This window comes from Nelusetta ayraudi, unplaced genomic scaffold (genome assembly GCF_046127955.1).
Source record: "Nelusetta ayraudi isolate G7.1 ecotype Tasmania unplaced genomic scaffold, CSIRO-AGI_Nayr_v1 ptg000006l, whole genome shotgun sequence".
Lineage (NCBI taxonomy): Eukaryota > Metazoa > Chordata > Actinopteri > Tetraodontiformes > Monacanthidae > Nelusetta > Nelusetta ayraudi.
Window position 1 is genome coordinate 7,484,085 of NW_027466056.1, and position 27,751 is coordinate 7,511,835.

Consider the following 27,751-nt stretch of genomic DNA (forward strand, 5'->3'; position numbering starts at 1 on the left):
CAGCGAAGGTGTGCGGGTAATGAAAAAATATATATACACTACCAGTGAAAAGTTTGGACGCACCCTATGAATTTAATGTCTTTTCTTTCATTCTCATAACTTATTGACGTTGTAGTTTCTCACTGAAGGCATCAAAACTACGTATGAACACACATGGAATTATGTCGGAAACAATAAAAGTGTAAAACAACTCACAGACGTTTTACATTTTAAATTCTTCAAAATAGCCACCTTTTAGGAAAAGCATATTTAGAGTTATTTACCATGTTTTTCTTTGCTGCATAATTACATATATCTTGCTCATATATTTGATGTCTGCAGTGTGGAAAGTTGTAAAGATAAAAAAAAAAAAATGCATGAGAAGGTGGGTCCAAACCTTCTCTACCTCTGTGTGAGGTGAACTAAATGCGCGGAAAGGAGCGTCAAAGTGAAGTGCCTGGGTTTGAAGCGGAGGTATCAGTGTTCTCTGAATGCCGTTGTTTTGAAAAGGATGCCCATTTGACGGAGGAGGCACGGGGACGGTGCCTGAAATGCATGTGTGTGTGTGTGCGTGTGTGTTCCTGAGATTGACGCAGAAACTTTCCTGTAAAAAACAAACAAAAAAAAACAAAACAAATGGCTTGTGATAGCTGCCCCTCCTCCGAGTGTCTCCAGCAGTGGATGTAGGACGGCTGCTGCGTTTATTCAGCCTCCTAGGAGCAAAAAAAAAACAAGGAGGTGGAGCAGGAGATGGTCACAACCGGTAAGTGTTCCACAGTTGCTTTTTTATTTTTGTTTGTTTGTTTGTTTGTTTTTTTGGCCGCTCACGTACCTGTTGATCGGCTGAGCGCCACGCAGGCGCCCTTGCACTCCTCCTCCGTGTCAAAGCGGTTCCCGTTGCCGCCGCAGCCGCCGTACCAGAACTGGGCGCAGGCGTTGGCCTGCTTGTCGTAGTACCAGCGGATGTTGTAGTCGCGGCAAGTGCCCTGGTCCAGGACCATGTGGCATCGGGGGTCCAGCGGTGTGGTCTCTGTGGGGGTGGGGAGAAAAACATCTAAATTACTCACCTACGTCTGATATCCAAGCACATTTTGAACGGCTTTAAAGGGAAGCCTATTGATTTGAATTGAATGAATTTTGTTTGCTTTTGTTTCAAATGCTTGAGTGGTATCACGCAAAACAGAGGAAAACAATGATGTCTTTTTTCCCCCTGAATTTAGAGGAACAGAAATACTTTGCTTCGATGTCCCCAGGAAAAGAGGGCCGAACGGCCGTTGAACTCTCCCCTGCTGGGCAAATCTTTTATCTCCCGGAATGAGGAATTTCAATTTGCTGCAAAATGCAAAACGGGAGGACGTGGTGCTGTGTCTGAAGTGTCTGACGCCAGCTGAAGGCTGTCTCGGCTGCTGAGATAATAAAGCATTTCCATGCACGAGGTCTCACCAAGTGGAAATAAAAAAACTGAGTGTAAAGGCTTGTTTCTTGCAAATGATTGTGCCAAAGCAGCACAAAGTAACGGCTATGTTATATTATAATTAAAAGTGGTGGGACATGATTAAAAAAATGTATCAAATTAATTACAGTCTTTGTAATTAATAATGAATGGTATTTTGATCGCATATTGATATTTGAGTTGGCAAATCTGCTTACTTGTATTTGGTGCTCTGACGCTATTGTTAGCTCTGGTGCTAGTACTAGCTGCTGCGTGTTTTTACAGGCTTTTATTTATGCATCGTGGTCCATGTGAATAGGACTTTTTGGGACCCATTGGATTTTGGCTGCATTACCTTGAGTGGCCATGAGTTAAAAAAAAAAAACCCCAGCAAAACCAAACTTTCCTTTCTTGTTTGGATGCATTCAAACAGACAGTAGCCAATGAGCTCGAAGGGGTTCTATTGGTTTGATTGTAAACCTTCAAACCCCGGCAAATCTAACCAAGGGAAGGAAACGTCGGATGCCGAAGGGAAACAAAATACCTCTTGGAACCGGCGGCCACGTTTCAGCGCCGTGCTGAACAGTCACACCCGAGGACGAGACGGTAGCGTTTCTTGAGGTGGATGAGGAGGAGGAGCCCTGGCCGTGGGTGGACTGATCCCTGGAGGGGTCCGACGTGTGGCGGTTGAATGTGTCCCCGCGCTCCGTCCCCCTGCTCCCACTCTCTACCGACACGTGGTGCCCTCCGCCGCCGCCCTGGTGGGGACAAAGTGTGACGTCACAGTCACGATGAATTCTTTGGAGGCGTTCCGTGTGTAAACCGTAAACCGCGTGTGAGCGCTTCGTACGTGTGCACCGCCGCCGGATCCGGATCCTTTGCTGCCACGGTTGCCGGACTCAACTCGACTCCCGCCGGTGCCGGTCGAAGCGCCGCCGCTCCCGGTGCTGTGCTCGTTGCCGTACCTGGAGCCGCCGTTGCCGTTGTTCCCGTTGTAGCCGTTGCCCCTGTAGCCATTGTAGCCGTTAGTCACCCTGTTGTAGACCAGGGCTCCGTTCTCGTCCTCGCAGAACTGGCTGACCAGCCTGGACTCCAGAGCTGCTCGGAGAAGGTGCGAGAAAAAGAAAACGGGTTCACACGGTTTGAATTCATTGAAAAGTGGGGAAAAGTGAGGGGGAGCGACGTCGCCACCTGGCAGGGTGTTGAAGTCGTCGATGAGGAACATGTGCTCGTCGTCCGGGTCCGAGGCGATCAGGTTCAGCTCGCGCATGAACTCGGCCTGTGTCGGGTCCGACGTGTTGACGATGCCCAGGGCGAACATCTCGATGTTGGCGGCGTGCGCCTCGCGCACCGCCAGGTCCAGCTTGACCGGCTCGCGCTTGTCCGTCTGGCCGTCGGTGATGACGATGGCCACCTTGCTGACGCCCAGGCGCGAGCCGTGGAAGGCCTCCTGCGTGGCCTTGCGGATGGCCGTGCCCGTGTGGGTGCCCTCGCCCATGTAGGGCACGCTCCGGATGGCCTGCTTGATGTCCTGCTTGTTGCTGTAGCGCCCCAGGTTGAACACCACCTTCACCTCCAGGCTGTAGAGCACCAGGCCGATGCGGGTGGCGTTGCGGCCCACCGTCACCCGGTCTACCAGGGCGTTGACAAAGTCCTTGACGATCTCGTAGTTGTCGGGGCCAACGCTCTCCGAGCTGTCCACCACAAACACCAGCTCCATGGGCTTTTCCTTGCACTTGATGCCGCAGCCTGGAAGTCACGGCACATCGAATGGTTTCGCTCAAGGAGTTACCTCACCAACACTTTGATGATTTACAGATTGCATGGGACGGGCGGAGGTCACCAAGGACCGCACGAGTCGACGCAGACCTGTTCTAAATATAGCACAACTAGTTGAGCTGCGTCTAACATTCAATTTTGTCCAACCTTGCTAAGTCATTGATGATAATTATTGAGGACTCATTGACGTAACCATTATCTTCACCTAGATCAGTTGCTGCATTTCCATGACCGCTAAAATCGCGCAAAACCTGAATATCGCAATAAAAAATTGGTCAATTGGACACCTAAACTTGGGAAAACCTCTCAATATGGCTGAAAGGTTTTGACGCTCTCATGAGGTGTTTTTTTCAGACGTGTCAATATAGAGAGAGGTACATCGCAAAAATGTCACGGAAACACTTTTTTCGGATTTACACGTCAGTGGAAGTGACATACGGGGTCACGTGACCAGTTCACTTCAAGTGAAAAAAGCTTGTTAAGAAATAAATGAAAAAAAATATAACAACCATTCTTAACAGCAAACCAACGTAAACCAACAAAAGCAAATCATAGAGTAATTCGCGAGATTTGACGAGAATTATGGCTTATGACCTTCACGACATTCAATGGAAACGCCTGCAAATTGCCATTGCACTTTGTCGAACTTTTTGAAATATCGCTCTTATTTTGCGAAAAACTGTCATGGAAACGCAGCTAGTATCGTTATTAATAATATATAACTGAAGGCTAACTGAGAACGTTTATTTCAGGAGAGCGCAGCAAACTGGTTGCCCTGGTTGTGACTCAGTACCCACGCAGCAGCTCTCAGTTTGAAAAAGGTTGGTGTCCCCTGCTCTCTGGTAACATGTGCGCTGCAGCAATGAATACTGACTGAGCAGGATAAACAGTGCAATGATCAAAAGGCACATTACCGCAGATCTCTTTGATCAGGCGGATGATGTCCTCCCTCTGAAATAAATACACACAGACACACACACACACAAACACACACTGTGTGAGCCCATTGATAAGGTGATAGTGCTCTAAAAATGTTTACATTCTGTCATGATGAACCACATTTTGGGGGTAAAATGCGCTCACGTATGTGTTGTTTGACAGCTGGAGATGCAAAGTGCACTGACTGAGGAAAAACCCAGCAAAGAAATCCAAACAACCTGGGACCTCGACAGCTTTTACACACACTGTGCTCTAAAAAAACGTTTACAGTCCATCAAAAGAACCACATTTTGGGATAAAATGCATTTACATATGTGTTGTTTGACAACTGCTAAGTGCATCTACTGAGGAAAAATCCAGGAAAAACATCCCAAAAACTTGGGACCCCAACAGCTTTTACAGACGTTCCAGTAATATGTGATAGGACACTCACAGTGATGCCCGCTTCGCCTTTAGCGCCTGCTCGTCCCTGGTGGAAAAAAGAGCAGTTAGACCTAGAAACTCTCTTTCTCTGGTCATTCAAGTGTGGGCGAGGTTTTTTATTTTATTTTACAGGTTGTCCGGGACTCCCGGTGTCTCCCAGATCCCCTCTGAAGCCTTTCTGCCCCCTCTCGCCACTCAGGCCGCGGTCACCCTGACACACAGCAGTTTCAGCAAATTGGTGAAGAGGGAGGAAAAAACAAACATACATACATTTTTACATATACATGTAAATAAATAAATTAGATATAGTACTGTTCAAACGTTTGGGGTGGATGCCTCATTTCTGCATCCAACTCCATTTTAAGCAGTTCCATGAAATAATCCACTGGAATGCGCTAAGATCATTACCAGCGCACAGAAATCAGTCAGGGTGTCCTGAACACATTATGGGATGGCTTTGACAGTTGATTTTAGAGAATCAATGTCAAATGTGCAATATGGAGCCATCATGACACAAGTCGAATGCTTTAAAACAGCTTAAAAAAAAAAAAAGGAAATTGTATTTGCATTGTCATCACACTTAGTTGTTGTACTAACTAAACCTTAAAATAGTAAACTATACCAACCATTTTATATTAGGCTCTTTAAAACGGCCGACTTCTGGTGTGTTCACACAGAATTTTTCACACTTGGAATTCTTTCAATCACTGTTAATCAGACAGTGAAAATGGTTTTCACGAAACACTGAAATGTTCCCAGACTTGTGAAGCACATCTTGACTGATTTTCCTGCTCTCACAATGATCGCAGAGCACTAAAGATCATTGTTTCATGGAACAGGTTAGAATTGGGTTCAATGCAGAAATTAACAAGTGACCCCAAACTTTTCAACGGTACTGTATATATACATATACTACATATATACATAGAAATAAAACATACAAAGGAAATGCCGACTCACTTTTGCTCCGGGAAAACCTTCTCCAAGTTGGCCCCTCGGACCCGTCATGCCCCTCGGCCCCTGTTCGCCCTGCATCAAACACAGGAAACAAGTGGCTTGCAGTCCCAGGCGAGCGATGGACAATTCACACCAAATTAAACTCCCACCAGGGTGTTGATGGAGAGCAAGACAGCCAACTGTTTGGCATCAGCTGGTTATTTTTAGCTCTGGAGTGCATAAGAAACGAGAACGTGTCTCAATATAAAAAGGCCACGGTGGCTATTTTGGGAGGAAATGTTGCAGGTTTCAAGTCAAATTGGGCTGCCATGTCCAATTTGGGTGGCGCAGCGCTGGCGGAGCGGAGACGCCGTGTGTTTGTCTTTGTCTTTTGATGCTGTAATTTCTGCCTCTGACACCCAAGAACGAGTCGTAGAAAAAGGCTCACGTTGACGTGCGGTGAAATAAACAGATTAGAAGATGCAATTTTGGGGAGAGCTGTCCCTTGAAGTCAATCGCAACCGACCTTGGGTCCTTGAATTCCTTGTCCTGGCGGCCCAGTGGGCCCCGGAGGTCCGGGCCGACCGGTGTTACCCTGCAGGGAGGGACGCACAAAAATAGGTTCAAAGTTGCTGGAGGAAGAACAAGATGTTTTAAACACTATAGAATTGAATGGAATGGAACAGAAGGCTTTATTAAAAAAAAACCCCTCCAAGATATTTACATCATGTTGACAGCTGCATTATTTTACAAGTTATGTAGATAATATCGACATATAAAGTGAACGTATAAAAAACATAAAGTGTTTAAATTGCACCTTTATGACATGCAAGTGAGAAGATGAATGAAAGCACATGAATAAAACGTATATTTATACAAACAAAGAGAGAAGCAAAGCTAGTTTTCTTCCTTCTTGTTTTGCTCCGCTTTTTTCTTTTTCATTTCTTTCCCCGAGAGAGAATTCATCAGTAAGTCCACCGGGGAATCTGGGAGTGATTTTTTTTCAGGAGGCGGGGCTTCTCCTGGTTCGCTTTTTCCCCTGAACTGTCTCACAAATGGATTCCTTTGATTTTTGCTGCCATGCATGTTTAGAATTAGAACAAAGTGAAGACAGACGAGTGAAGAGGGAGGCGATGGTGTACCAGAGGTCCTGGCTTGCCTTCACCTGGAGGTCCCGGTGAGCCGGGCAAGCCTCGGAATCCGATGTCCCCCTAGAGAGAAGACGACATGTGAGCAATTAAAACTTTACCGCACTAACGAGCCTTTGCTCCGCGCAAATGCGTAATGCAGACAAAAGAGCTTTGGAGGGGACGGCGCGGTGGCATCTGCCTCGGCTCTGACGGCGTAAAAGCACATTAGGTTTGATTCCCGCTTTTGCATCGTCACCTGGAAGCCGCAGAGAAAACATCCGTCACATTAAGGAACTCGTTGACATTAAACACTGTCGTGCGGTTAAAGCTGAGACTTTAACTGCAACTCGACGTTTCCTGTGAAGTTAGGTGGAATAGGCAGTCGAAAGAGGGGAACACAGACAAAAGCCATGCACAGCATGCACAGCATGCACAGCCCACCTTTGGCCCAGGCAGGCCCACGCCCTCAAGGCCAGGTTCCCCTGGAAGTCCCGGCAGACCAGGTGGACCCTGGAAGACACGGAGGCACAATTCGTGAATAGGAATAGATCATGTATATATATATATATATATATATGTATATATATTCATACTGCTGGCAGACCAGAAGAGACTTCAGAAGGACATTTGCACTGTCCTAAAAAATGAAATCCATTAACAAAAAAGACCTCAATAACACCCTTCAGTGCGTCATGGAGGATTGAAAATGTTGAGATTAATGTGGGGCCAAAAACAATCAGAAGCTGTGTTTCCATGACCCCTGCAACTGCGCAAAGCCTAAATATCGCAAGAAGAAATGGTCATAGAAACAGCTAAACTTCGTAAAACCTCTAAAAATACGGCTAAAAGGTTTTGATGCTCTCATGAGGTGGTTGTTCAGAAGTATCCACAGAGAGATATATCGCAAGTGTCAGGAAAACACTTTTTTCGCATTTGCGAAAAATTTGACGTGGCGTACGGGGTCACATGTCCAGTTCACTCTAAGTGAAAATGGCGCATTATGTTTGGACAGAGGAGGAGACGAAATTACGAAAAGTAATCAAAGAAAAAAAATACTATTCTTGACAGCAAACATCATTGAAATGCAGATTTATCGCAAAAGGTTTTGTACCTCCGACTTTACGAGAATTGCAGCTTATGCGCTTCAGACCATTCAACTGAAACACCTGAAAATGGCAACTGTACTTTGTTGAAATTTTAGAAACATGGCTTTTATTTTGCGAAAAACTATCATGGAAACGCAGCTAGAGAGGAATGTTGCAATGAAAGCTTTATTCGTGAAAGAAAGAAAAAGTCTCGCAGCCGCCTTGTTCTTAGACCTCAAACAGGTGGAAAATACAACGGAGCTTCTGGTTTTAGAAGGTCGCTAACCTGAGCGCTGCAAACAGATTGATAGATGTGCTATTTTCAGGAGATCAATAGAGTTTTGGGGGTTCTAATCTAGTCGTGTGATGCTGCTCCACTGGAGTCTGGGTTGGGAACTGTGAGGAGATCTTTAGTATTTATCCAGAACTGTCACTTTTTTCCCTCCTTCACAGCTTTCTTCACCACAAAATCCAACACAGCCGCTCCAAGTCTGGTAAATAAACTTGTCTCGTTTGCGGTTTGGACGGGGGGGAAAAAAGTGAATGGGTGTGTCGAAATCACTTTCTCACCATGGGGCCGGGGAAACCGTTTCCTTTAGGGCCGAGTGGACCGACCGGACCTGCTTCTCCTCGATCACCCTGCAAACAATCAGCCATCGGGGGTCAAATGGTGGCCACTGGTGCCTGTCAGCTCCCTGCAAGAGCGACTTCCCACCTTTGGACCGGGCAGCCCGTAGCCAGTCTCTCCTATTGGACCAGGAAGACCACTTGGGCCAATATCACCCTGTAAAACATGACAGTCTGAATTAGCCACTGCTCGTTTATCAGTCCTTCAAATAATTCATATCGCTGGATGTGCTGAGAATCTTGCTTGTATTACATGCAAACAGGAACAAAAAAAAACACGAAAACGCCTCGGGGCCAAAACCTCAGCCCTTGGCCGCTGATCAAGAGTAGGCAACGACGTTTCGATCCATTAACATGACAAATAGAACAGGGTGATAAATCACTAGAGTGGGGTTGACTGGGATCAGTCTGGTCTCCAAATGTCTCCGGAGATAAAATATGCTCACAATATTGGCACAAGAAGCACCAAAAATTGTCTGCTTCAGTCGTACAAGTACTTTGAAATAGTACGCGGAATTCAAACTCCACACTACTACAGTGTGTTGCAAAGGGTCCTGAAGAACACTCACCTTGGGCCCTGCTATGAAGCGGCCGGGCGGACCAGGTAAGCCCCCCCTGCCCGCAGACCCCACTTCTCCCTGGCGATGGGTGGGGGAGGAGGACAAAGCAACATTCCAGTAAAAATCAAGATTCAACGTCAAGGGTGTTACTTTCGCCAACTGTGGCTGGAGAAGCCCCGACCTTTGGTCCCGAAGGTCCGGTAACGCCGGGCGGTCCGGTCAGGCCTCTGATTCCTCTCTGGCCCTGGTCGCCCTGAAAGGCCACCGCAGCAGTCACACATCAACAGCTCCTCATACGGCTGAATTAACATTAACAAAACTAAAGGGAGAGACGCTTTAGTACTTTTTCCCCCTGGATGCCGATGCCAGGAGAGCCTTCCAGGCCTCTTGGACCAGAGCTGCCTGGCTCCCCCTGAAGGGACAAACACACACAGAGAAAACACATTTCACAAAGGTGCAATAAAACACTGATTGATATTCGATGTTGTGTAAATTATTTGTAAATCATCAAACTGTCCAGATATTAATGTAATATTTACATGTACAGAAACTTTGCGACCACAAGCTACAACGAAGGACTCAACTTGAATCTCAATGAAACCATAATATATAAATATTATTAATATAATTAGTGGCTTTCCTTTCTTGCTCTATGAATATTTTATTTTCATTTTTTTCGTCTTTATTTCTTTTCAATTCATTTTTTTTTTCTTCCCTTGGCACTGTATATGCTGCTCATCTGAACAGTTGTGGCTCATTTGAACTACCTTCTGTCCTGGAGCTCCGTCCTCCCCGGGCAGGCCGGGCAAACCGGACATCCCCAGTGTCCCAGGCTCCCCCTGAGGAGAGCGACGCAATGAAACGCACCAGTGAGAACAACAACAACGACAGCGGCGGCAGCAAAGAACATTTTTCTCCTCTACGTTTCGTTTCGTGAAAGTCACCTTGGATCCGGGCTCTCCGGTGCCTCTCTCGCCCGGGGAGCCGGCTTCGCCTGGTAAACCTTGTTCCCCCTGTGGTCGGCAACACGGCGTTACTGATCAGCAGCAGCGGTGATATCATTTTGTGTTAACGTTTTAAACAGATAGTTGAAGATTGTTGTTTTTTTCCAAGCAAATGACAGCAAAAGTCTTTCATTGTGGAGAAATGCGGAGATGTGTGCAAACCTTGGGCCCAGGAAGACCCACGCCAGGTGGACCTCTGACCCCTGGTGCCCCCCTCGGCCCCTCTGTGCCCTGCAGTGAAACGACCAAAGTTGTGAAGTGGCAAAAATAGCAATTGGCAGTGGAAGAATTTGGCTTCAAGAGCAACATCGTCTTGTCTCACTCGAGATGATCTGTTAAAGGGTTGTATTTTTTTCATGAGCCTGTGCTGCATTTAAAATCACAAAAAGGTCCAGTGTGTAATATTTGGCTGGATTTATTTAACATTTTTATATTGGTAAAAAACTTAATGTGCTGCCCATTAATACATGAATAAACATGTATAATCGCAGTACAATAGAAGCAATTTCGTTGTCCTTCTCTTAGAACGGTTCTCATATTTATATAAGAATACACATAGAACAAGGGTCTTACTCCCAGTTAGTTGCCATATTGCACCGTCATATTTCTAAGGAAGCCTGGTGTGGACAATCCAGCCCGAAAGCGTGTTTCATAGTTATGGTGACCTCTTTTTTGGCTCCCCTCAAAAAACCAACAAGGAAGAAGGTGGAAGGAGAATGAAGGACGCTGCAGTCTAAAATCTAACCACTAGATGTTGCGCTTTCTTCTTCAAAATCTCCAAATATTACACACTTGAGGGTGGAGATGTGTTGCATTCTCGCAGGTGCTCACGCTAATGCAACTTACAGGCTACTAGACTACATTATGGTAGTGGTAAATGGACTGCACTTACATAGCGCTTTCCAGCACCTTCACGGTACACCAAAGCACTTTACAATGTCCTCTCATTCACTCACACACCAATGGGTGGCTGCTGCCATGCAAGGCGCTGCCAGCCCCATTGGGAGCAATTAGGGTTAAGTGTCTGTCCCAAGGACACAACGACAGACTGGGATGGAGCGGGATTTGATGCGCCAACCTTTTGTTCATTGGACAACCCGCTCTGCCTTCTGAGCTATAGTCTTCCAGTTCGCCATTTTGGCTTAAAAAAAAAAAAAAAAAGTCTATTCTGACACAGATGGTGTTAGAATAGACTGATTTGAGTCTACTGTATAGAGTTTATTTTTTGACTGTTTTGTTAGCGCTACAACAGAGTAGCTTCCCAATTTGGGATCAATAAAGTACATCTATCTATCTATCTATCTATCTATCTTTCTATCTATCTACCTATCTATCTATCTATCTACCTATCTATCTATCTACCTATCTATCTATCTATCTATCTATCTTTCTATCTATCTATCTATCTATCTATCTATCTATCTATCTATCTTTCTATCTATCTACCTATCTATCTATCTATCTACCTATCTATCTATCTATCTATCTACCTATCTATCTATCTATCTACCTATCTATCTATCTACCTATCTATCTATCTATCTATCTATCTATCTATCTATCTATCTATCTATCTATCTTTCTATCTATCGAGAAGCGCTTTCAACACGTCGTCTTTGTGTAATGTCCATGAAGCCTATATTTAGCCGGGTGCAATATGTAGGGAATTTGCATAGAGGAATAATGAGCAGCAGAAACCTGTGAGCACTTGCCTTCTCTCCCTGTATGCCTGCTCCTGGGAGGCCCGTGGGCCCTGGGAAGCCGAGAGGCCCGAATTCCCCCTGCAGGTGCAGACAAGAACATGCGTGGAAAGGACTATTAGCAATACGCGAGTGTTGATGCTAGAGCGCGGTACATCACGCGGGGGGGGCGGCTTGTGCGTTTGCGCGGCGAGAGTCGTTGTCGTAATTACTTCCGTTGAACTTTACCGCAAATTGTAGAGGGGAGAAAATGCAAGATAAAACAGATGCTGGGTCTTTTTATTCCAATGTGCGGCAGCGTCGGACTGCTCGAGAATCTGCAAAGGTTGCACCAAAAGGCGACGAAAACACCTTGACGCAACGGCACGGCTAGATAACGCTCACATGAAGCTGTGAAGTCGTGCTCGTCCCAGCGAGATTTCTTTCCCCAGGGGGAAAAGGGATAACCAAGGCTCAAACTAACCCGAACTCATTTGGCGGGTCGCTGCAAAGTCTCTCACTTCTACCTCCAGTGCGCCACCTTTGGTGGCTGAAGGATAATCATATTGATTATACACGCTAGACGCAACAGTTTACTTGAGACAATATGTAGCATCGGTGGACAACATAAAGCACAACTCCAGAGCAAAGATTTCTTCACTCTGGTTTTTAAATTTCCGTGCTGTTATTCATGTCCGCACTGTCTTCAAAGTGTTTCGTTTGAAAGGTTTTTTTTTTGTTTGATGTCTTTACTTTTCATTTCTGCTTTGTCAATCATTTGTACTTTTCCTGTTGAATGAAAGGTGCTATAATTGTAATATATATATATATATGTATATATATATATATATATATATATATATATATATATATATACATATTCCTAGATTTCTTAGGCTACATACTGTATATAGTCTTTCATACGTGTAACCCAAACCTCCAAAAGTGGACTTTCAAAGTCTCCACTTCCTGGCCAATTGCAGTGTTGACAACTTGGCATTATGACAAAGTTGGCAGAAACCCCCCAAGTTGGTTGCTTATTAATCATCATTCCAAATGATGTACTATAAATTACTACTAGGTCATTAATTTTTCCAAGTAGCAAACGCCAAGGGAAATCAGCACGATTACCATAAAAGAAGACAAGACGTTGCAGGGACCAATCAAAAGAGTTTGGGGCGTGGCTCTCCCTATCTCCTTCTTGGGAAAGACATCTCGCATCCTCCCACGCCATGCAAAGCTTTCTCTTTTCTTTTTTCCCGCTCCGCTGGCCAGTCACCCGCAGGCCGTGACCTCCCGAGCTAACGCCGCGTCGGAGGCATTGAGCGGCGGGCGGCGAGGAGCTTAATCTCGCTCCGTGCACGCCGAGGCTCCAGCAGCAGAGACGTGCGTTCTTTTCCTCCTGCTCTCTTGCACCTTGTCTCCTTTGATTCCGGCGCCCGGCTGTCCTCTCGGCCCCCGCGGCCCATCCAAGCCTCGCTGACCCTGAAGACAGACAGACAGACAGACAGACAGACAGACAGGGCTGAATTTTTGCTCCTGCAAAAATGAAAAAAACAGCATGCAAGGAGGCCAAGAAAATTGTCTCGGGCCTCTCTGGTAACACAAAACATGAAGCGGCTCTCCGCTGATGTTATCTGATCCAGGCTCAGCTCATCACGGCCGCCGTCTGACTGAGGTTTTGGGCAGAAAGCGTCTCTCTTTGAATTCCTGTTTGCGTTGACGTCTGAGCGCCGAGCTCGGGGCGACTGTCGGCGCGTGCGAGTCAACGCTTACCGCGCGGCACGTCAAGGCCCCCCCCAGCGCGAGTTGCGGGATCGCTTTGAAACGCTCATCCACTCCCCAGCATGTTTTTTTTTTTTTTTCAGCCTCCGCTCGCTTGAGCCCCACGTCAAGCGTCTAGACAGCTCGTTCTCTTTTTAAATGCCGGGAAAAGTACGGAGGGCGCAATAAAAGACACGACGCAAGTGGGAGAGAAAAAAGAAACACGTTAAGAAGACCAGAGGTTCCCTCTTTAGCACGCTTAAATTAAAATACTAATAGTGTTGTCACAATACTGGATTGCAGACTTCGATACGCTATTTGTAAAAGTATCGATTTTCGGTAAGATTTTTGATACGAGCAACCACGGAAGTGTCGTCACTGGGAGGAGGGGGGATGTTGACGGCGCCACACGTCGCCTCCACGTAGTACCGATATATATATCGACACTACGGAGAAGTCATATCGTATTGTTTTTATTTTTCAGTATTGAAAAAAAAATTGACATATCGATATTTTTGACAACGCTAAATAAAGAGATATTAAACGAATAGACCCGCATGACAGTGAGAGTTTTAGAAAGCTGAGATGTATTTAAGGAAGATGGTCACTGGCGCTACGGCAGGCGTGATTCTGAAAAAAATTCCCCCGAGATATTTTGGCACTTCGAGGGACCGAGTTGAACGCGGACAACTTCATCTGCTCCCGTCTTCCTCGGATAAAAGGTTTGAATATCCTCATAATAATCAACCCGCCTCCGGTTTGCGTGCGCCAGCGGGGGTGCTGATGATGTGGAAAATTGTGATATTAGCGCCGAGCTCCAGTTATCTGCGGCTTGTCGGGGCACGTCGTGCGATGAATGCCGCAGAAGGAGAGGAACGAGTCTGCGGTCAAGTCTCCCGGGGAGGAAGGGAGTGAAAAAAAGGAAAGGAAAAAACAGGTGACAGCGCCAAACTGTCCTCTAAACTGTTTCTACAACATCCCTCTGATGCCATACCAGCCTGTGATTGTGGGAAAATGCGACTGTGTGTTTTTGCACTGTGGTTTTCGGGCGTTATGGGGTAAGATGTGGAGTCCAGAGTGTCAAATGTGCTTGAAAGGCTTCGCTGGAAAAGACAAAAGAGCCTGAATGACTGAACCCAACGACCTACCTTTGGTCCTGGTAGGCCTTCTCCTATTGGTCCCCTCTCTCCCTGGACTCCCTGTGGCCCTTGAGGCCCCTGGACAAAATCAAACATGAAGGAAATGAGCACATTGCCAATTAAGAACATTTCATTAACAGTGATTATTAGTTTGATTACAGCTTGGCAGCCATAATGAGGTGTCCCTGGCACGTTGAGCCTCCCCACAATGGTTGTGTATTGAAGTAAGGCACAACATTAAGTCTTAATGGGGTTGTGCTGGTCTGGTCATGTTTCGAGTTAAGCCGCAAGAAATGCGCACGTGGGACAAACTGCATTCCTGCATTCAATCATGGGATGGCGACTAATGTTTGCGTTACAGTCGACACGGTCCTTGTTCGAGTCGCACTACTGACAAATAGGTGTTTGTCAGTGTTAGTGTTAGTGTCAGTTTAGCATTATTGGGCAAAAACAGGTTGAAATAGCCAAAAGTGCCCTTCATTTGCAACAATAGTACAGGCTATAATATGTAAGAACGCAGAAATGCAATCCTGGGAATGGCTATGAGATGGAACTTTTAAGTCAATTATCAGCGGTGAGCAACATTAGCGCTGTACAAGTGAAGAAGCCCTCCCGCCCAACAATACTCCAGTTCTGGTACTTTACAGTTTGTGGCCTGAAAAGTTCCCTTTCCAAATACATATTGTGACAAACAGCAACTACCGAGGCATGCCAGAGGACGTCCAGCTGCATTCTGTTTGTATGCTCTGTCGCTGAAGCACCAGGCGGGAAACAAACTCACTCCTCACCTTCAACCTTGTGTGGCTGCTTCACTGTAATTTTGCAGATGCAACTTTACTGCCATTTATTTTGTCCCGCTGTGAGTTTGATAATCAGTGTGTGTGGGCGCCGCTGGTTTCCCTACCAGAGGGCCAAGTTCGCCGACTCCCTGAGGACCGGGTGGCCCGGAGCGCCCCTGGATGCCTATGTCACCCTGTGTGGTACAGATGATGATGACATGAGGTTGAGACGTAAAAGTGGAATTACATGTTTTGCCGCTTTGCGTTCTGGAACAATGGGGCGGTAAACTGCACCTTGGGTCCCGGGAGGCCGATCCCTGTTTCCCCTTGGATACCAGATGGCCCTGGAAGTCCCCGTTCTCCCTGTGAAGGAGGGAGGGGGGGGGAAAGCAGGTGTCATGTACTAAAATACATAAAACAAAAATACATTAAAAGTGATTTAGTAGGATGGGTTTAATGCCACATACTGCTGATTCCCATAATAATCAAGAGAGGTTAACGCTAACGGAACATCACTGGAGGCAGTGTGGAAGCTTGAGCGCCAATGACACCCTTATCTTTTGGTCTTGTTCCAAAATGTTTGAAAATTTTTTTAAGAGCATGTATGTCTAACTGTGTAAGATTTTAGGCCATAAGACCGTAAATTATGATGTTGTGGTTCTATACTTCTCTTTTTTGAATGATGATGTAATTATTAAGAGTGACTGCTAGTACCTGAACTGCTAGTTCCAGCGTGGAAAATGTAGCTTGATTTATGATTTTTATGACAGTAAAAGCTTCATATACTGCCACAAAATACATTAATAAAAGTGTGTAAACCAACCAACCAACCACCAAAGAAGAAGGTGGACAAGGTATCCAGTTTTGGGTGCGTGGGAAAGCGTAGTTCACTGGCAAGCTCAGGAGGAGGACAGAGAGTGAAAGACGATGCAATCTAAAATGTAACCAATTGATGTCGCCGTTTCTTCTTCAAAATCTCCAAATATGACACACTTGACCTTCAAACGATAGATGGACAAAGTCAAAGAAATCAGTATAATGGATGGATTACTTTCTGTCTGAGGCCCAGAGGAGTGAACATTTTCAGGAAATGGGAAAAGTGATTTGTCCATGTCAGAGGAGAGGACGACACGATAATCACAGCTGAGGATGCTGGCCATTATATATTTACTGATATACTTTTGGAGGAGCCCCCATGTGTTTTTTTTTTTTTTGCTTACATATGTCTGCTTGCATGATGGCTGCCTGTTTGCGCCCTCTTAAATTGCCGCGGGTCCTGCAATTCCTCCAGTCAACATTTTATTGATAAAGATCGTAGTTGCTCGTACAGAGGTGCTAAATCACAACCGTACCCGTGCAGTGTGCGAGGCGTGTAGCGGGTGTGAAAATATTAGCGAGCGCATACCGGCGCTTCTGCCCCCCCCTCCACCTCTTTACCTTTGCTCTTTAAGGGCAAGTCAGAACAGCGTCTCGAGTCAGACGTTACTCCTCCACCGTTCCAGGGATAACGGGACGGCAGCCAAATAATCAACGCAAAGCATTCTTCCAAAACGATTAGACACCAGGTAGGGGCGCGGGCGGGCGGGCGGGGCGGACGGGGCAGAAGTGGCAGCTGTAACGCGGAGCCGGGTGAGTCTTAAAAGGGGGATGCAGACAAACGGGCTGACAGGGTAATAACAGGAACTGGCTGTTGATGGATCAGCGGCGGCGAGTGGCTTTCTGCAGCTACGGCCACCCAATAAATTCAAGCGCGAGTGACATTCCAAATGTCAAAAAAAAAAAGAAAACGTAAAAAAAAAAACATGTCAGGAATTGTTTTGATTTTTCCTTCCATTTCTGTTTGGCCTCATGTCTCTCTCTCTGCTGGGGGCCACCTTGTCCATGTCGGGCGCTCGATGAAACCCGTGGCACTTATTTTCCTTCGTAGGTGCAGATGAACACGAGATTGAGAAAGAAACAACGCTACGTACATGATCCTGACAAACTGACCTGACTGTCAGAATGACACGTTCATGCTCTTGAACTTAAACTTTGCCCAGGCGTACAGGAGAAAAGACCCAAGAGGAGACTCGAAAGCCTCAAGGTGGTGGTGGTGGTGGTGGTGGTGGTGGCGGTGGTGGTGGTGGTGGTATTGGGAAGGACTCACTTTTTTGCCGATCGGACCTTCAGATCCAACATCGCCAGCCGGGCCGGGCAAACCCTGGAGTTGTCAGGCACACATCAAAACATTAGACAGTTCGGGCAACAGCAAGACCCTCAAGTTGACAAGAGTCACATAAAATGCTGTTCATTTCAAGACTAAGAAAAGCTACAAGCTAAAATAATGCAGGTTCTATTAAAAAAAACAAAAAAACATAAAGACCTTTAGTTGATGAGGTCACTGTCAGAGGTGGGAAGTATAGTAATATACCATAAGTACTGTGTTTACTTGAGTATTTATGTTTCTGACTTTTTACTTTTACTCCCTACATTTGAAAACATGTTCATTATTTTTGAATTTTAAAGTCTTTTAAAAGATACGAATTCTGTAACAAACATATCGTCATCATCGTTACAGTTGTTGTTACTTCAAGTGGAGCTTATTGAAGCGTGCGCTTATCTACTCCAATATAAAAGTGGATGATATTTTAGAGGGAGGTTATTGTAGAGTATCTCAACTTTGGGCTCACTGTTGAGTACGTTTTCAGTACAGAGAAAAATAAACATGTAGAAGATAACATTGGCCAGATCGTGTACGTGTCCCCAGAAGTGTCAGGTCGGCCGGCGGGCACCGCAGCGATATTTCTGGTATTTCGGCCCGCGGCTCGGCGTCATATCGCAAGAATGTTTCCATTAAGGGCAAGAGCGCATTACGACTCAATTCCTCCGCTTGGAAAGCAGGTGAGCCCAGCGCGTTCACTTCAGCCAATGACTGTGTTTTTAAGACTCGTTTACAGAAAGGGTGTACTTTCCTCGCCGCCCCCTTGCTTACAACAGCTGGCACCTGAGTTTGAGCGGCGAAAGGGAAAAGTGTTGAAAGTAAAAGTTACCTGGAGTCCGCGGTTTCCCCTCGGTCCGATTGTACCTTCGGGGCCCTGAAGAGCGAAATGTTTTATTTAAAAAACGATCATATTCAATGGCAATCGGGAGAAAAAAAAGAAGCTTGGAAAGATCTGCGCCGCCTGTGAATGTAAGGAAAATGAACCTTTAAGTGAACATAAGGAACTTTCTAAGAGTTTATGAATGAGGTTTCCAATGATCATTGATTTGCTGCGGGAGAAGATGAGGTCCTGCGATAGGAAGACGGCTGTTTTGATGTCACTGCAACCCCTCAGAACGATTTACTGCGGGGAGACCTCTGTTTTTCCAGGTGTGCAGCAAATTCACCAGGTAAAGAGGATTCAGAGCTTGTAATTCGCTTTCCGCTAAGAAGATGCAAAATAAAGGGTTCAGAAACTTTCAGGCTGAGTTCCTTCACTTTCTACTTGCTGGCAAGGACCAAGCATGCGAGCAGTTCATCAAAATGAAAGAAGAAAGAAAGAAAAAACAAAACAGAAACATACTCTGTCTCCTTTAATTCCAGGTGTTCCACACTCGCCCCTCTCCCCCTGCAAGAGAATGAAAAAAAAAAAAACCATTGGAATCAAACTCCTCGGCAGCACGTCAATTACCCTGAAATCTGAGCCTTGTGCAATTTCCAGGGACGATTTTTATCTTGGAACAATGTTGTAGCTGCAAGCGGAATTAAATGTCACGGCAAAAAAAAAAGGAATCGGAGAGAGACACTTGAAGACTTCAAAGTGGGAATGGGAGCGATGGGGGGTGGGCTGGAAAACCACATGATTTCAGCATTTACTTGTCTTTGGTGTGTTTGTGGTCTTCTCGGGCGCATTATCACTTCTGCGTATCATCATTCTGTTGTGACTAATTTCCCATCAGTGTGAGAGGCTGCTGTTTAGCAGAGCCCGCAGGGTGTCTATTTAGATGCATATGCGATTATACAGTCAAAGGCATACTTTACCTTCTCGCCGTTGTATCCGGCTTTTCCCTGTGTGTACAAAACACTGGGTTAGAAAATGAGCGAGACGCCCGGCAACAAACACACAGGGCACAAAGGACGGAGCACGGCATCAGTGAAAAAGAGGAGATGGAGGCGTTTTTCTGTCTCCATCCTCCGGTCCTGACCACACCGAACTCACCTCGGCTCCGTCTCGACCCGGCAACCCATCCTGTCCGCTCTCGCCCTACCAGAAAAGTACCATTAGTCGGGTAAGTGTCCGGAGACAAAGGCCCTGGTTTGTGAAACGGCGGCTAATGGTCGTGAAGGAGAAACGGGCGGCAAACCTTCGGCCCGTTCAGCCCGGGGCCGCCGTCTTCTCCAGATCGCCCCTTTTTGCCCTGTGGGAATGGAAGGAGCCAAAATAAGAGCACATCAAGTGGCCGAGGGTGACGCTGAAGCTACAGTGTGCACTCAACCGAAAGAGCTCGTCACCTCTGCATCAGCAGGATTCAATACTACCAGCTCGACGGTGAGGTGATTGAAATAATAAACATGTTGGCCCAAAGCCAACCAGTGTGTTTGACCGAGAAGAGGCTAAACTCCCGCTGCGATTTAGGATTTTTTTTCTCTCGTTAGCGTGCTTTTTTCACAAGCTATTTCTTATTTCACACTTTATTTTTTGCCACATTTTATTTTCAATCCAGTGGAACAGCACATTGCATTGCATGCACTTAGCCCTCTGTTTTCGGCCTCCTGCAAAAGTGCTTAAAGCTAAAAGAGCTCCTGGCTAAATCCGGTGCTCTGTTTTACATTCTGCGTGTTTGCAAGGGGACACAAGCCAGGTGGTCTGGGGCGAGTTCACTCAGCAGGAAGGCACACCAAACTGGGAAACATCAAGGAGCTGAATTTTGCACAGCTGGGGAAACTTCAGCGCTAACGTAGACACAATGGGAAGCAACATGACTGACGGCCGGCACTCGCAGGTGGATGGACTCTGAGTTTTGCTTCCAGGGGAAATTAAGAAGTGCAAGACGTCCGTCGTTTTTGAAGTCAGCTGCGTTTGCGTTGTAGTTTTTCGCAAAATAAAAGCATGATTTTGAAAGTTTCAACAAAGTAAAATTGTGATTTGCTGGTGTTTCCATTCAATGGTGTGAAGCGCAACAGCCGTAATTCTCAAAGTCAAATCTCGTCCCATAATACCCCCACTTTGAGGAGGATGGAGGTACAATTTTTTTTGTATAAATAGAATGGTTGTTACATTTTTCTCTTTGATTACTTGTAAAAAAAAAAACATTCTGTCTCCTCCTCCATCCAAACATAACGCGTTTTCACTTGAAGTGAACTGGTCACATGACCCCGTACGTCACGTGAGCTGACGTGTAAAGTCTGACGATATATCTCTATATGGATACGTCTCTAAAACCACCTCACGAGAGCGTCAAAACCTTTTAGCCGTATTTGAGAGCTTTTTCCAAGTTCAGGTGTTTCCATGACCAGTTTTCTATTGCGATATTTAGGCTTGCGCAGTTCTAGGGGTGATGGAAGCACAGCTCATGTGTTCGACACCTGCAAGGTCACAGCATTACAGATCTCAAGTTGCCTTTGAGCGCTGGCCAACGGAAAAAACCTCGCTCAATCCGATCCCTCGCGCTGTGTCAGAGGTCTCTTTCCTTTCCTTCGACGTAATTGAAGCGTGAAGTAACACACGAGCTACATGTTTGAAGTAGTTTGAAGTTTTGCGAACGCAGGCCGTTGAGCTCGGGGGGGGGGGCTGAGGGGGCCAGGGGGGTGAGTCAGAAGAGGATTTCATTGTGTAGCGCATATGTGTGAGAGGACTCGGCAACCCGACCACTCGTCTGGCTCTTCTCTGGTTCCGTGCGTGTGCACGTGTTCTTATCTCACAAGCATTTCCGCCGACTGCTTCCGCTCCTCCCGCCCCTCCGCCGCCGCCCGTGATGCGAAGCAGCTTTTGTGTTTCAGGCATTTAACTTTAAATGGGTAATTAGTCTCTTTTCCCGGCCGTGGAAACAGATCAAAGTGAAACCACTTTTTTTTGGTGGGGTGACGGGGGAGGGGTTGTCGTCTGTGTCTGGAACATTAAAGGCGTGTTTGAATCCAGCTACAGACACAGACACAGACACAGACACAGCCTGTAGATGGAACGGGGCTCTTTCGGACAAGCGGCTTTGTTCTTGGTGTGGACGCGATGATGCGATTTCCCGGGGGCCTGTTTCTCATTAACAGCGACGGGACCGCAAGGCATTGGCCGTACTTGTCAAAAAAGAGGATTTCTTGAAACGCTAACCAGAGGGCTGCTCTTATTAGCATGCGCAGAAATAAAGAAATAACCAGGGAAGTCGGACATTATCGGCCTCCTGATATTATCGGCCGACAAAGGCATTAAAAATTAATATCCGAAAATATCGGTATGGGGAAAAAATATTATAAAAATATGACTTTTTTTAAATTTCTCCCAAATTTAGTAGTCATGCCAAAGAATGAATTCCTCCAATTTCCTGGTATTACTAAATAGTAAATAACACTTTGCTTTACTCGTCTTTACTACGCTTGATGATGTCATCAAACCGCAAGCGAAGCATAACAGCAAGCGACGCGTATGTTTCAGCAGAGTGGTGGCTGGCTGCTAACAAGATAGCTTGTTCATAACTGACGACATCATGCGGAACATCCACCGGGACATAACAATACAAGTTAGCCATAATGTGTTAATCCCACGACCGTATATATCAGTATCAGTTGATATCGGTATTGGAAATTAGGAGTTGGACAATATTGGGATATCGGATATTGGTAAAAAAAAAAAAAAGTCAATATTGTACATCACTAGAAATAACCAAGAGAGTCAACTGAGCTGAGGTCATATTTATCTTTGGTAGAGTTATGGAACCGGTTTGACTCTTGGCAGCGACTGAAGGTCACACTGGACATTTCCAAGGTGTCAAACTCCTGAATGACGCTTAAAGTTTTGCTGTACATGTACGTGTGCAATGACAATAAAGTCAACCTGAACCTAAAGCAGGACCCAGAAAAGCTCTAGAATATTGTGGTTCAGTGTGTACGTTATGTGCAGGAAACAGGATGTTCTCAACTGTTACTTTATCTTTTTTAAACTAAAGCAATTAGTAATTGATTACTTATGAAACAAAGTAGGAGTAAGTAAAGTAAGTGAAGGAGTAATTAGTATTTGAATGACAACACTGGAAATAGGACAATGAACCTGAAAACATACTGACATTGCTGTTAATTCTGCTGATCACTGACACTATGTTGTATATTGAAGCAGGAGGCAGGAGGGGCTTGATTTGTGTCAATAGATGAAAAAGGAGCAACAAGTCTGTCGTACTTGTACGATGTAAGCAGAGTATTACTCACAGGAGCGCCGATGGGTCCTCTCTCACCCTTTTCACACGCACACGCCGACTGGGCCAAGGGACACTTTGAACACAGAGGAAGAGGATTCAGACGGGTCCCTGGGGGGCCAATGACAGGAGGAACATGCCGAGAGAGAGCGCAGGCTGGATTTACTCACCCCTTCGTCTGTCAGGGCCGTCTGCGGAGAGACAAAAACAACAATTCAGACAACAGGAACTCCCTCCGACGGCGAGACTAAGCAAATTCAAACAGTTAAATGTGTTTGTCACATGTCCCGAACTTCCTGTTGTGACACGACCCGCTGGCCGTCGCTTCTCGAGTTCATTTTTATTTAATTTTTTTAAGATGCTTCACTCATCAAGTGTCTGGCCACAGTCTAAATTTGGAAAAAAGAAAAAAATATGGGCGCTTGAATGCAGAACGCGCATCAGATGAAAGGCAGCCGAGGCTCGGCTGAACGCTGTTGACATGCAGATGGCGTGCGAGCGCCGTCTGCTTGTGGGCTCGCTTCCCATGAACCCGTGGCACGCCAGCAGAACGTAGAAAGCCAGAGAGCGGCGCAGCATTGGGTCAACATTGGCTGACCTGCATGCACATTCCTCTCCTCGTCAGGCCCAATTTCTACCGCGAGGGCTTATAGGACAGAACAAATAGTACGAGTGGTAATCGTGCTTTATTGAGTCCAAGTAGGAAAACTATGCTGTTGCATAACTAAAAACAATACAAACAAAATGAACTGTACGGCAATTACAAGAAAGAGTCGAGTGAATCTATATACAACAGCTAAACAAGAGCAGATGTGCAAAAGGCCGTCAGTTATGCAGAGGCAGGGATAAGCAAGGTTTTATAAACCAGTTAGTGCAATAAACGTGCCTAGGGTTTTATTTGCGCGTGGGAAGGAGGGGAGCGGGGGGGGTGTTGTGCCTCACATGTTTATACCAAAATGAATCCCAATCAGGAAATGGCAGGAAAGCACCAAGAACAGACCCTGTCGGATGCACACAGTCAGCGAAAGCAGCATTTTTAAAACGTCACGCTCCCTTGGCGGGGAAGGGATGGGACTTGTTACTATGGCAGCAGGCAGCAGGTGTGCAATGGAGAAGCTGTAAGGATGGATGGGGTGGGGAGGGGGGTGCGGTTGGCGCTCGCTGGACGCTTCGGCGCGATCCGACTGGCGGCTGTCTGCCTCGCGAGGCGCCCATCTGTCAGGAAATTCAAGCGCCAAAGCAAAAGGTTGTGGTGGCGGCGTCGCGGGGGCGACGGCGGGTGGCCTCGAAACCTGCGAAGAACCTGTCGTGGGGGTGTTGAACGCTGATGTACAAACGCCACGCTTATAACAGTGTCGTGCGTGCGTGCGCCAGTGGTGTGACCGAGTCAATGAAAAGCTGTCTGGGGGTTTTCATTGGCGCTCCTCACTTGAGAGAAAAAAAAAAAACAAACATCTCGTCAGTTGAAGGTTTACGTCGATGTGAGAAATACGCAAACAAATGACGCAAACAAATGTGCTTGGGTGCGTCACATCGAAACAAAGACGTAGCCGGCGTATTGCAATAAGGCTGGTAGGGCTGACCTACGTAAAGAGGGCGTGTGAAAACGCGACTTCTGTATAAGCACGTGCAGTGCTCAGCGTGATGAACAAGTTACCAATTGGTGAAGAGCAGAGGAATTTGCATACATTGACGATGCGCTGAAATGTGAAGAACTGTATGTTTCTATCATTGAAGTATACATCATTTAATAATTAATATTTCATCATTAAGAAAATAAAGGGGAAATAATCACTAATTGAAAAAAAAAAATGTTTAGATTATTGAAAAATTAGATTAGATCGTTAGATTAATCGATGAAAGGTTGAGTGTGTAATATTTGGAAATTTTGAATAAGAAACAGCGACATCAAGTGGTTACATTTTAGATTAGAGTGTCTTTCACTCCCCCCCTACCCCCCACCCCCGAGCTTGTTGCAAGGTGACCTTTTCCACCTTCTTATTCATTGATTTATTTGAAGACACGAGCCGTCACCAGTCACTGTCTGCCAGACTGGCTTGTCCACACCAGGCTTCCTTACAATTATGGCGGTGCAAGATGGCAGCTAACTGGGAGCCAGACCCTTGTTCTATGTACATTCTTAAATATAGGAGAAACATTCTAACTCCATACTGGGCTGAGATTACAGACTTGTATTAATGTATTTATGGGTAGTATATTAAGCTAAAGCCAAGTATTACACACTGTACCATTAAATAAAGGGAAAATAATCACTAATTGAATTTTGATTTGAAAAATTAATTGGTAGATTAACCGAAAAAATTAGTAAATCAATCGATTAAAAAATGTTTTTTTTTTCAAGCTCTAAACGGTCATAGATGTTTCCAACATTTTCCCCCTTTTACTCACGATCTCCTTGACGACTTTCTCCACAATGCCGCGGTCCTGCAGGTTGTGGAGGTAGCGTGACGCTGGCGAGCTGGCGATCATCCTCAGCTGGGCCACGTTGGCCAGCTCGTTGGCCTCGGGCGTGATGCCGATGGCGAAGAAGCGCACGCCCTGGTTCTTGGCGTCGCTCAGCGCCACCGAGATGTCCGGGTTGCGCGGGTGCGAGACGCCGTCGAAGAGCAGCACGGCCACCTTGACGCTGCCGGCGGGCGACTCCTCCTGGTAGATGCGGGTGAGGTTGGTGATGGCGTAGGTGGTGTAGGTGCCGTGGCCAATGTAGACCATGGGCGCGAGGCGGGCCTTGAAGTCGTCGGGGCCGCGCCACTGCTTGAAGGTCTGCTCCACCATGACGTGGCTGCTGTACTGCAGGAGGGCGGCGCGGGAGACCAGCCCGCGGCCCGTCTGCAGGCGCAGGCCCTGCAGGCGCTCCATCACGTCGGCGGCGAAGCGCTTCTCCTGGGCGTGGTTGTCCTTGGCGCTCTCCGAGCTGTCGATCAGGAAGGCCAGCTCCAGGCCGCAGTCGGCGCCGGCGAACACTGGGGAAGAATGTTCAAGAAAAATGCAAAATTGAAAAAAAAACATCACCGCTATTGAAGACCAAGCCAAGCGCTTCCATAACTTCCCCCCACCAACACAGAATTAACTTCTGGTCGGGGGAACCCTTTGCAAATCGAGAGTCAAAATACAAAACATGTGAAGAAACATCAGCTTTTACAATGTTTGTCCAAATTGTACAAGTCATGCAGCAGTGTCTTCCACAGCTGGGCTGTTTGCCTGTTCCTTCACTCTCTTTGTCACAAAACTTTCTATTTGTGTTTTTTAATACTACTTAGACTAGTTTGAGGAACAAATCCACTGTGATAAATGGCGCAAACACACACACACACACACACACACACACACACACACACACACACACACACACACAACAGAATGAACAATGTTTTTGACTGGCAGGCAATCATATGATGTTATGATAGGTTTATTTAATAATAATGATTAAGCAATAATAAGATTATATTTGATGATGATAATAATAATAATTAAAAGATAATTTGATTATATTATTTATTTATTTGCATTTTTTTTTCCCCTATCTTCTCTAAACCCACTGCGTACTTATCACAATTTTCATATTTCAAATCTCGTGGCGTGTTTTATCTCGCCAAGCAAAAGCAAATTGCAGTCTGATCCGAGGGTTGATACTGTATCACAGCTGGGTGCAGCAGCATCTTGCCCCGACTTGAAGGAGAAGAGGGCTCGGTGTGCAGGGCACACGGTAAATACATCTATCATAACATTATGATTGGAGAGCTTCGCTGCTGCTGCTGACGGCTGGATTACTTTTGTTTGCATTGGTTTTTTCGCTGGGACAAAAAGTGTTTGCTGGAGGTTTGCAGTGAAAGCAGCACGCAAGCATTTACTTTAAAAATATGAATATTTTTCAAAAAATGCCAGTCGATGCAAACCAAGAACAAAAAAGCATGTTTGCTCCAGGTCGATACTTCAGTTGTGCAAAACCACCAGCAAGTGATAAGACTGCATCATTGTCTCCGTCTTTTTTCAGCAAAGGTGCCTCATTTACTACTTCCGTATCCAGTCCTAGTGTTGTAGTGCACGCCAACAGATTGCAGCGCATTTGAATTCATGACAGAGGTGTTTATCCGCAGAACCTTCAGAGAGGCCAAAGGTGATTTACCGACTGCTTAGCCCGATGATGGACGAACGCGTTCTCAAGGAAAGGTGTTGAGCAGTTTGTAAATGTGAGGCAACATTTTGAAAGAGGTCTCTCGCTGCAGCCTTTGGCAGAAGAGGGTGAGGAGGGAGGTTGCGCATGTGATGCAGGCTGTGGATAAATTGGTTAATCGTCACAGATGGAACGTGCTGCCTCAGACTTGTGTGAATAAAACATTTGGGTAACAGAGCGCTGAGAAGTCGCGCAGGAGCTGGATGGCTCACGGAGAGACCACCGAAGCGGACCGTGTCCCACGCCGAGGCTCGCGTTGAGCGTCGCGTCCTGTGGCGCCGCCTGCGTCTCCTCCATCACTCACCATCAAGTCACATCACCATCGACTTACACTGGCCGTTTTTCGGTATGACGTTGGACGGCAGCTGCGAGTTCCTCCTCCTGGCGGCGAGCCTCTCGTCCTCGTAGCGGCCGTCAAAGTCCTGAGCCCAGAGGCCCTGAAGTCCCCACAGGAGCAGGAGCCAGCGCAGTGAGGGCGCCATGGCTTCGCTGAGAGGGTGGAGGGAAAATAAGACAGAGGAGAGAGGGATGAAGAGCCAGGTGAGCAGTCACAATTAAATACCTTCTGAAAAGGGCGGAAAGGAAAAAAAAAAAAAAAAAAAAAAACACCAGCAGATGCTGACAGAGCTTTTAACAAGCGTGTGGGCACAAGACTCAGGAATTAAGAGTGCATAACTCACAGAGGCTCCAGAGTGTGCGGCTCGAGCAGGCTCTCCTTGCAGTGAAGATGTCTTTTTTTGTTGTTGTTGTTGTTCGAGGGCAAATAGAGGTAGGCAGGAGCTCTTCAGTGAAACTTTGAGTCCATCATTTGGTGGCCCAAGTGTCCTCGAGCAGTCAAGAAGGCACCCGACAGTGAGAGTGCCGCATCTCCAAAATCTCAGACTGTGTTCACATCCTCCCGAAGGTTTTCTTCACTTTTTTTTTTTTTTTTTTAAAGTGGGT

General features: G+C 46.2%; 1 protein-coding gene across 1 annotated transcript; it reads right to left on the minus strand.

The window, feature by feature from the left end:
- Window positions 1-207: 207 nt before the first annotated feature.
- On the minus strand, window positions 208-27,710 carry LOC142882859 (uncharacterized). The gene is made up of 36 exons (XM_076017565.1): window positions 27,490-27,710; window positions 27,141-27,298; window positions 25,024-25,598; window positions 22,785-22,805; window positions 22,628-22,690; window positions 19,579-19,632; window positions 19,434-19,478; window positions 19,256-19,282; window positions 18,798-18,842; window positions 18,285-18,329; window positions 17,402-17,455; window positions 15,550-15,618; window positions 15,381-15,449; window positions 14,486-14,554; window positions 12,990-13,058; window positions 11,607-11,675; window positions 10,057-10,125; window positions 9,835-9,903; window positions 9,658-9,729; window positions 9,234-9,302; window positions 9,072-9,143; window positions 8,900-8,968; window positions 8,419-8,487; window positions 8,274-8,342; window positions 7,060-7,128; window positions 6,631-6,699; window positions 6,015-6,083; window positions 5,513-5,581; window positions 4,683-4,763; window positions 4,563-4,598; window positions 4,105-4,141; window positions 2,603-3,160; window positions 2,262-2,509; window positions 1,956-2,169; window positions 812-1,009; window positions 208-692 (listed from the first exon to the last, which is right to left on the minus strand). The coding sequence occupies exons 2-36, from the start codon at window positions 27,289-27,291 to the stop codon at window positions 685-687; spliced, it is 3,639 nt and encodes a 1,212-aa protein (XP_075873680.1). The 5' UTR covers window positions 27,292-27,298; window positions 27,490-27,710; the 3' UTR covers window positions 208-684.
- Between the last annotated feature and the right edge of the window lie 41 nt (window positions 27,711-27,751).